At 33.9% G+C, this 10,000-nt stretch overlaps 1 protein-coding gene across 1 annotated transcript in view; it reads right to left on the bottom strand.

The window, feature by feature from the left end:
• The window catches only part of dntt (deoxynucleotidyltransferase, terminal), a 156,738-nt gene that overhangs the window by 62,656 nt on the left and 84,082 nt on the right, over positions 1 to 10,000 (bottom strand). Inside the window, exon 11 of the mRNA XM_079855672.1 lies at positions 3,951 to 4,187. Coding sequence (XP_079711798.1) covers positions 3,951 to 4,187 — 237 coding nt within the window. The remainder of the gene's footprint in view (positions 1 to 3,950; positions 4,188 to 10,000) is intronic.

The following is a 10,000-nucleotide window of genomic DNA, read 5'->3' as shown; positions in this document are numbered from 1 at the left end:
CTTTTTTATTATTTCAGTTCAATTCAATTATTGTGATTTGATTTAATATTGACTCATTTGGATAAATATTAGGTAGGCTACACAAGATAGGCTTAATTTGTCTAAAAAAAAAAATAAAAAAATAAAAAAAACTCACCTAATGCTGTAAACATACAGAGAGCCTATCAGCTGGTAGTAGGCTATTATTTAAGGTTAAAAATAATTAAATATAATGCGTTTTTTTATTATAATAACAACTTTATTTAATGATATAAGTAAAAAAATATAATATGTAATATAGAACACATATTTAGCAAAATACTCTCTATAGCTATTTTTTCTTGCCAACTACGTGCTATAGCCTATATTATGGTCATTAAATGGCTTTCCTGAGGTAAATGTGACATAATTGTTCTCCAGCTGTTTTATTGACCTCTTCACGCTGATGAAAAGAACTGATTGATCGCTATTATGTATGAGGAATGTACATTTCGGTACGTTGTACAGTATCTTTCAACATTGTTCGTGTTTTTCTTTACTATTAGCAAGAGATCGATCATCGCATCTTCACGTGCGCTAGAGATCTGTCACGTAACATTTACAAGCGCCAAAACGGTATTTATTGTTTGAATTTCGTAATAAAATTGACAGAATCTGAGAGCTGAGATTTTTTTATATCATAAAGTAACCTGCTCTAGCCTGTCGGTCTCCGTGTCCTCTTTGCTGCGCGATTTTTCTCTGCTTGAGAGCGTGTGAAAAGTGTCAATTGCGTGTGTCTCACGGTGAATGCGTGAGAGTTGGCAGCACTTCAACACGTGTGTTTTTTTTTTTCTTTCGCTTGGCAAGCCGAGCTGACGTGACATGGGGGCGTGACAGCATCGACGATTCCATTTTTTGATTCGATAATCGAGATTGAGCATTAATTTCGATCGATTTCGATTTAAAATCGAAATCGTGACACCCTTATTCTTTTCCAATAATATTTTTATTCTTTTTACTGTATTGATTCTGTACACCTTAATACATTTTGGGTGAAAAGGATGAGGATGAAAGAGGAAGGGATATATATATATATATATATATATATATATATATATATATATATATATATATATATATATATATATATATATATATATATCCTGCCAATTTCCAGCAACTTCGCACAGCCATTGAAGAGGAGTGGACCAACATTCCACAGGCCACAATCAACAACCTTTTTTTTTTTTTTTTTTTTTTTACATTTTAGAGTGGGCAGCCTAAGGCACACCTGTGCAATAATCATGCTGTCTAATCAGCATCTTGATATGCCACACCTGTGAGGTGGACGGATTATCTCAGCAATGGAGAAGTGCTCACTAACACAGATTTAGACAGATTTGTGAACAATATTTGAGAGAAATAGGCCTTTTGTGTACATAGAAAAGGTCTTAGATATTTGAGTTTAGCTCATTAAAAATGGGGGCAAAAACCAAAGTGTTGCGTTAATAATTTTGTTCAGTGTGTATATATATATATATATATATATATATACATCACTGTATATATCATTAAATTTTGGATTTAACAAGCTGTGACATAGTTAACCTGGTTTATATATATATATATATATATATATATATATATATATATATATATATATTTATTTATTTTTTTTGGCAAGTAGAAGTTCTGAATGGCCGGTAACTTAAAGATTCAGTAGCCAAATTGGCCGGTGAGTGAAAAAGTTCATTTCAAACCCTGGGTTGTGATAATGATAAGCCTCAGAAACTAACGTCCTCTCGTTCTCCATCTTCATCACTGTGACGCTGCGCTGATCCTACACACGCCGTAGGTGCTGATGCATCATGGGATAGCAAACCCCAGGAGCGGCGAGTGGGAGACTGTAATTACAGCTGATGGGTCCAGCGTCCACGTGGACCTGAAGCTCAAGGTCAGGGTTCGTCTATAAACAGCTCGAGTCAAACTGTATCTGTCTCTGGACGCCCCTCAAGTCTTTCCTCTGTGCTTGTGGGATGTTCAGGGACAGAAACACAATAGATACTATAAGTATATATTTGGCTTAAATGTAAGATTTATGTACTTGAATTGCATATAAAATGTTCATGCATTTTAACAAACGGTAACACTTTTCAGTTAGGTTTTTAAATTAACATTAGTTAATGTATTAACTTAAATGAACTAAAAATTAACAAAACATTTGTTACAGTATTTATTAATCAAGTCAATGTTAGTTAATAAAAATACAGTCGTTCATTGTTTGTTCATGTTAGTTCACAGTGCATTAACTAATGTTAACAAATACAACTTATTAGTATTAGTAAATGTTGAGATTAATATGAACTATTAATAAATGCTGCAGAAGTATTGTTCATTCTTACACTGAAAAAAATGATTCGTTGAATTTAATCAATTGTTTTATCGTAAGTGGTTGCACACAATTGATTTTAGCTACATTTAAACAAATGCATTAAGTTCAACTTAATGCATTTGTTTAAATGTAGCTAAAATCAATTATGTGCAACCACTTACGATAAAAAAATTGATTAAATTCAACGAATCATTTTTTCAGTTCATGTTAATTAAGGTAGTTAACTAATGTTAACTTATAAACCTTATTGTAAAGTGTTACCTAACAAACTAATAAGCTTTATGTAATGCGTGCATAAATGCATAGCACTAATAAAATGAATGTGTTTTAAATACACATAACCAGGATTATATTTAAATCCAATTTGTTTCAATCTCATAAGTAATTGAATATTGCTTGTTCCAAAGCATGCCATATTTTAACCAGATTTGAATAAATGCATTTTGAAAACAGGATTATTTTAATAAAATACAAGTAGACGCAAATAGTTAATAATATGCTGTTTTTTTGAGTGCAGAAATCTTTCATTTATGTAAAATATGCAAATATCTCACATCTTATGTTGTTAAATTAATGCATTATTTTAGTGTCATGTGTCACCATGATGTTGTTTTGCATTTGTGTGAATAAATTAGAATATAAAAGATACTTGTGATGAACTTTGATTCCTTTTGTGTTTCTCTTTACCTCCTGCTTTATTATAGAAAGAAAGACAGAAAGACATTGCTAGCATGAACATGTTTTAACACATTGCTAACATGAATTAACATGTTTTACAAGCATGTTGTAAAGGATTGCTAGCATTAATTAGTATGTTGCTAGCATGTTTTTGTTGTTCACATCAGCATGTTAACATTTTATTGCATTTTACTAACATGAATTATGTTGCTAGCATGAATTACTAGCATTTTGCAAGCATGTTTTAACAGATTTCTAACATGAATTAGCATGTTGCTAGCATGTTTTATAATTTTGTTATTAGCATGATTTAGCATGTTCCTAGCATTATTTAACATGTTTTAACAAAATAAAGGGATTGTTAACCCAAAAATTGAGACAAATTACGATATTTTTAATGAAATCTAAGAGATTTCTGTCTTCCCATTGAAAGTCTGTTCACCCAAAACTTAAAACTCTAACACTTCGAAACGTTCGTAAAAAGATAAATCCATTTGAATTTGAGTGGTTTAATCCAAGCCTTCTGAAGAGACACGATCACTTTATGTAATGAACAGATTTCATAGGCTTTTATTCACATATAAGCACGTAGAGCACTCTAATTTGGTAAACGAAAGCTCAGGCATACTCTCTTGATGCACTAGACTAGAACCACTGAGGTTAATTTAGTCCACATTTAGTCCAATCAGAGCTCTTACACTCTAAAAAATGATGGGTTGTTTCAACCCAAATTTGGGTCAAATATGGACAGACCCAGCCGTTGGGTTACATTTTAATTACCTTTTTAACCCAATGTTTTTTTTTTCTTATTTGACTCAAAATTGGGTTAAAAGATGCCAGCATTTTTTTATACACTCTAAAAAATACTGGGTTGTTTTAACCCAAATTTGGGTTTAATTTAGTTAACTGAGTGGTCTCATACCGTGGAGCCGGTCCATCCCAGCAGGGCGTAGGCATAGCGCTCGAGCGGAGGAGCCACCAGATCCACACGCACCGCTTTCCAGTCCCGACTCGCCTCTCGCTCACAGCTCTCCTGCTCTCTCTTCAGCTTCAGTATCAGGAAACACTTGCTGAAATGATCCATGGCCTCAAAGCGATGGGTCGGCAGCTGGCTCAGGTCAAAGGTCGAGTCCTGGAAGTCTGAGTACAGCAGGATGTTCTGAAAAAAATGTTTATTTTATAGCTATTTGTTTTGTTTTTAGAATACGAGCATATGTGGTTGTTTGTCACTTGTTATTTTTGGAATGGAACCGTTCATTTGAACTGTTTAAGACTGGAAAAAAGCATATTGCTAGCATGAATTATCCTGTTTTGCTTGTAACAGGTTGCTAACATGAATTAGCCTATTGCTAACATGTTCTGACACATTGCTAACATGTTTAACACATTGTTAGCATGAATTAACATGTTGCTAGCATGTTTTATCACGTTGCTAGCATGTTGCTAGCATGTTTTAACACATTGCTAGCATGAATTAGCATGTTGTTAGCTTTTTTTATCATGTTGCTATCATGATTTAACATTTTTCTAGTTTTAACAAGTTGCTAGTATGATTTACCATATTTGCTAACATAAACATTAGCATGTTACTAGCATGTTTTAACACATTGCTAGCATGATTTAACATGTTGCTAGCATGTTTTAGTAGATTGCTAACATGAATTATCATTTAGCTTACATGTTTTACCACATTGTTAACATGATGTATCACTTTGCTGACATGAATTAGCATTTCTTACATGAATTATCATGTTGCTATCATGATTTAACACATTGTTAGCATGTTTTAACGTTGTTAGCATTAAGTACTAGCATTTTGCTAGCATGAATTATGTTTGCTAGCATGATTTAACATGTTGCTAGCATTATTCAGCATGTTGCTAGCATGTTTTAGCACATTGCTAACATTAGTTTCAATTAAAAATCTTAACAAAATCTAATCATTTAAATCTTTTAAATGGTTTTAAAGCAGTGTATTTCACATTAATCACACTGAAATAAAGTCTGCTCAGATAGTCAGGCACTGGTGACAAACATCCACAAATGAAAAGTAAGCAGTTGTCACACTCTTCCTGCATTAACTTTCCACACACCACCACATAAATATTTTTCTGCATAATTTTTCAATTCGTCTTTGTTTTTCGCTCTTACTCCATGTTATTGTTTTTAGTTTGTGGCACAAACCTGAAGCCATCAGCCTCAGATGTAATTTTCACCTTAAATAAGTGCTTGATTTAACAAATGATTGAGTGTCGGACAGAAAGAAGTCTATTTGCAAACACGCAAGACAAGCTCCTCGAGAGCGCCGCTAAATAAACTGAACAAAGACGTGTGATTGGATAAGTCATTGTGAAGTCTGCTAATAGTCGACCCATTGAGCGGCTCACTGAAGCAAAGACGCAAACATGAACCACTTCCAATCCCGCTAAAGAATAGAGAACCTGAAATACGGTTCCTGTTCAATTATAAGGCTGGATCTCGTATCAGCGGGACGCCTTTCTCCGCCTGCGCTAAACGCTTCCACTCCACGAGAAATGAAATCGATTCAGGACTATTCCTCCGTACAGTCAATAAACAAAGAGCAGAGGAGGTTTAAAACCATAAAAAGAAGTAAAAAGAATGTATGGATGGAGGGACAAGGATGGAAAAAGTGGAAGAAATGTTACTTTAGTATCACTGAGAATCTATTTTTTTTATATTTATAAATTATATATTATTATATAAAGTAAATTTATTTATATTTATTACAATTATTAAATGGATGCCTTATTGGGACATTAAAGCCCTCCCAACTATTTTTTTTTTTTTATTTATTAAATGTATTAATATTAAATGATTATATTTATGCATTATAAATTATTATATACAGTAAATTAAATTTATTTATATTTATTACAATTATTAAATGGATTCCTTATTGGGACATTAAAGCCCTCCCTACTGATAAACACTTCATTATTAAACACACGTTAGACACTTTATTCCACTTTTCAAATATTTTCTTCATTTTTATTGATAATAAATGCCTTTCCGATCTGATGTGTGATTGGGTAAAAGGCGGATTCGAACCCCTACACCATTGCTACTGTGTTTTACTACCTACATGAATTAATAGCATGTTGCTAACATGAATTAGCATGTTGCTAACATTAATTAGCATGTTGCTAACATGAATTAGCATTTTGCTCACATGAATTAGCATTTTGCTAACATGAATTAGCATGTTGCTAACAAAAATGTGCATTTAGTGTAAATAAAAAGACACTTTATTCCACTTTTCAAATATTTTCTTCATTTTTATTGATAATAAATGCCTTTCCGATCTGATGTGTGATTGGGCAAAAGGCGGATTCGAACCCCTACACCATTGCTACTGTGTTTTACTATGTACATGAATTAATAGCATGTTGCTAACATGAATTAGCATGTTGCTAATTAGCATTTTGCTAACATGAATTAGCATTTTGCTAATATGAATTAGCATGCTGCTAACATGAATTAGCATTTTGCTAACATGAATTAGCATTTTGCTAACATGAATTAGCATGTTGCTAACAAAAATATGCATTTAGTGTAAATAAATGGGCACTTAATGACACTGTATTCAAATCACTATATATTAAAGTGTGAACAGTAGAACTAGACGTTGTTATTGTTTAAAATAATTTTCGGTAACTGAAATAAAATAACATATGAGATGTAAAACTTAAACTTGTCTTGGCAACTGACTAAAAAAGTTTAAATACTAAAAATTACTAAAACTAAAAAAGAAAATACAAAAATAAAAGCCAATTCAACATATTAATAAATATTACAATACTTTATAGATAATACTAAAATAACGCTCAGTAATAATATATCCTTAGGCGGGGAAAGGAATAAAATAAGACAGACAGAGATAAAGAGAAATTAATGCTAATGAGCAAATGAAGAGAGTTTGTATAATGTGAATAAGTGTCTCAGCTGAAGGAAATAATCCATTATTTATCGGCTTTAATATTTCGGCTAAATTTTCTTATCGGGCCGATAACGATAATATAAAAAATGTACATATATCGACCGATACCGATATGGTGGCCGATATATCGTGCATCCCTACAATACTATAAAATAACACTCAGTAATAGTGATATCTCCTTAGGCGGGGAAAGGAAGAAAATAAGACAGACAGAGATAAAGAGAAAATAATGCTAATGAGCAAGTGAAGAGAGTTTGTATAAGTGCGGTGATAAACCGAGGAGAGAGATAAACCGAGGAGAGAAGGGAAGGGCCTGAGAACTGATTTCTGCCGGTTACGAGCCGCTGTGATTATCCAGCGCCTGATGGGGGCAGAACTAAGACCATTTACATTACAAATTGTCAGTTTAATTGCAGCAGCCTTAATAATTGTTGCACTACTGTATCCCTCTCACAGAGCATAAATCTGAAGCGCTCGTGTTAAAGAGCAATAACTGCCGGAGGGTTGAAGCTCCCGCCGCCACTCCATCCGTTAAACCCACAGACGCTCAGTCTAATTGTGCAAACCTCGTGTAAAAATAACCTTGTGTTAAACGCCGGCGCGTCCGACACCCCGATGCTTTAGCAGGGAATGTGAGACTTCCATGATCGCTCACAGGTTGCTCTTAAACAGCTCGGGAGACGTAATTATATTCCACTTAATAATCACGTTTATCTCAGATGTTCCTACTAAAGTTCCTGTGAAGGTTTAAAGTACCCCTGTAGTTAATAATTATATCCTTTAAAACTCATCTTTGATCACCAAAATGACAGTTAAATGATTTTTTCCTGAAAAAAAAATTTCTTCATGCCTTAAAATCGCTTGAATATACCTTGCCTCATTTAGTATGCGCGGTTCTATGAATATGCAAATGAGCCCCGCCTCCACTCACTCGCTCAGCTCAGAGATCCACTGGTTGACGATCACACGTTGATCTGATTGGTTACAAGGTAGTTTGTGACGTCAGAAACACCAGCGATTTCAAAGTGTGTTTTTGAGACTGTCTTTGGTTCACTGCAGTTTTAAGGAGGAAATACTCAGCAATGGTGTCGACTTATGAATTTACACATGGCTTGTCTTAAAGTAGGGCTGTAGTACTCGAGTCCGGTCTTGGAATCGGGTCTCGGACTTGTCTCGGACTCGCTGGTATTCGGACTCGGACTTGTCTTGGTCTCGGCCACTGGTCTTGCCAAATATGGCTTTTGGTCTCGACCGAGTCCAGGTGTCCTTATTATGTTCCCAGTAAGCACACACATACGGCTCTTTAAAAAATAAATGTTTTAACTTGCTGAAAGTCCACCGCTAGTGCAACGTGAATATTCACATTTTTAATTGTCCATAACAACCCGAAAACTTGCCTGCTTGCCTTGCACATCTAATTAATGGGCGGCCAATAGTACTGACAGCTGGGCTCATAGCTTGCAGGTTTGCTTAGTGGCAAACTTTTTTCATTTGATTGGTTCAACCGCCACCCGCCCGAATTTAATTAAAATATTATTTTTCGTCACGTCATCCACCCGATCCACGGTTTATCCGCATCTCTAGAGTGTGTGTGTGTGTGTGTGTGTGTGTGTGTGTGTGTGTGTGTGTGTGTTGGCTCGGCCCTCCCTCAAGCAGTTTAATTGGTTGACATCGCATTTATGATTGACAGGAACAGAATGTGAGGCTGATCAGACAGTCGAAACGAATGTGTGTGCGCCTTTAGGCCTATATAATTATTTTTTTGTTGTTCTTTGAATGTCAATTATTTTAAATAAAATTAAAATCATTCATTATTTCATTATTACATAATAATTTAATTTCTATAGGCTATATTTTTAAAAATAGAGTCGGCTCTTTGACACTTTTTGCTTTTAGATCAACAAATAATAGCCCAAAATGATTGTCTTGATAATGTCATGCATAAGACTTTTTTTTCCTGTCCTGGACTCGGTCTTGTCTTGGACTCGAACCTCTTTGGACTTGGTCTTGACTTGGACTCGACAAAGGTGGTCTTGACTACAGCCCTATTTAAAGCATATTAAAAACACCACATAGACACATAAACAACATTAAAAGCTGGATTTTCACCACAGGGGGGACTTTAAACATTTTTTATATTATCATTTTTTAAAATTTTTGTAAAGGAACTGCAGGGGGTTTGAGAGTTGATGAAAAGCTAATAAATGAAAATCATAAAAATATCAATTAAAATGATGAAAATTAAGGGTGCTCCGATCAGGATTTTTTGGGGCCGATCACAGATCACAGATCAGTATCAGCCGAAACTCACCAAAATACATAATAATACATGATAAAAAGAAAGCTATAGCGAGGAATATAATTCCTGTGAAACAAATAGGCCTAAAAAACAGAGCAAGCAGAGTCTTTATCAACAGAAATTAATCAAATGTAAAACACTGAATAGTTCTCACTGTATAAATTAAATATAGATTAATCTACTAAATTTACTAAAAATCAGTGAGTAATTTTCTCTGATATTCAGTATATTCTGATTTACAGGATAACCAAAGTAGATATCCATAAATCCCTCTGTAATTTTTTCCCATCTAATATGTGAACACAATGAAAAAATAATTTTTAACCTGGTTTTATCCAATACTCAGATTTTGTTTTTTAAAATATATGCAAATTAGCACATATTTAATTAGATATTGCCTAATTTGCATATTTAAACATTAAATTACAGAAAACTTGTAATACATTTTTTTCTCATCTTGATGTAGATAATCAACTGGGAAAGTGTCATAGTGATATCTGCTAGATAAAAAATTGACCCTATTCACCTGTAGTGTCTTGCCTTAAGACATAACTGGCTGTGTTTAAGTGAATGCTCACCAAACTGGGCATTTTTACATATTTATGTGTATTTGACCGTTTGACTGAAGCACAAAGTTCAATTAATGCAATTTTAATAACTCTTTTTATTCTAGATCACGTCCTGCAGTTTAGGTCAAATAGGCTCAGCAGACAAA

The sequence above is a fragment of the Squalius cephalus genome, assembly GCF_949319135.1.
Source record: "Squalius cephalus genome assembly, chromosome: 21".
NCBI classification, from domain to species: Eukaryota; Metazoa; Chordata; class Actinopteri; order Cypriniformes; family Leuciscidae; genus Squalius; species Squalius cephalus.
The sequence above is the reverse complement of the archived record's forward strand: the minus strand, read 5'-3'. Positions and strand labels throughout refer to the sequence as shown.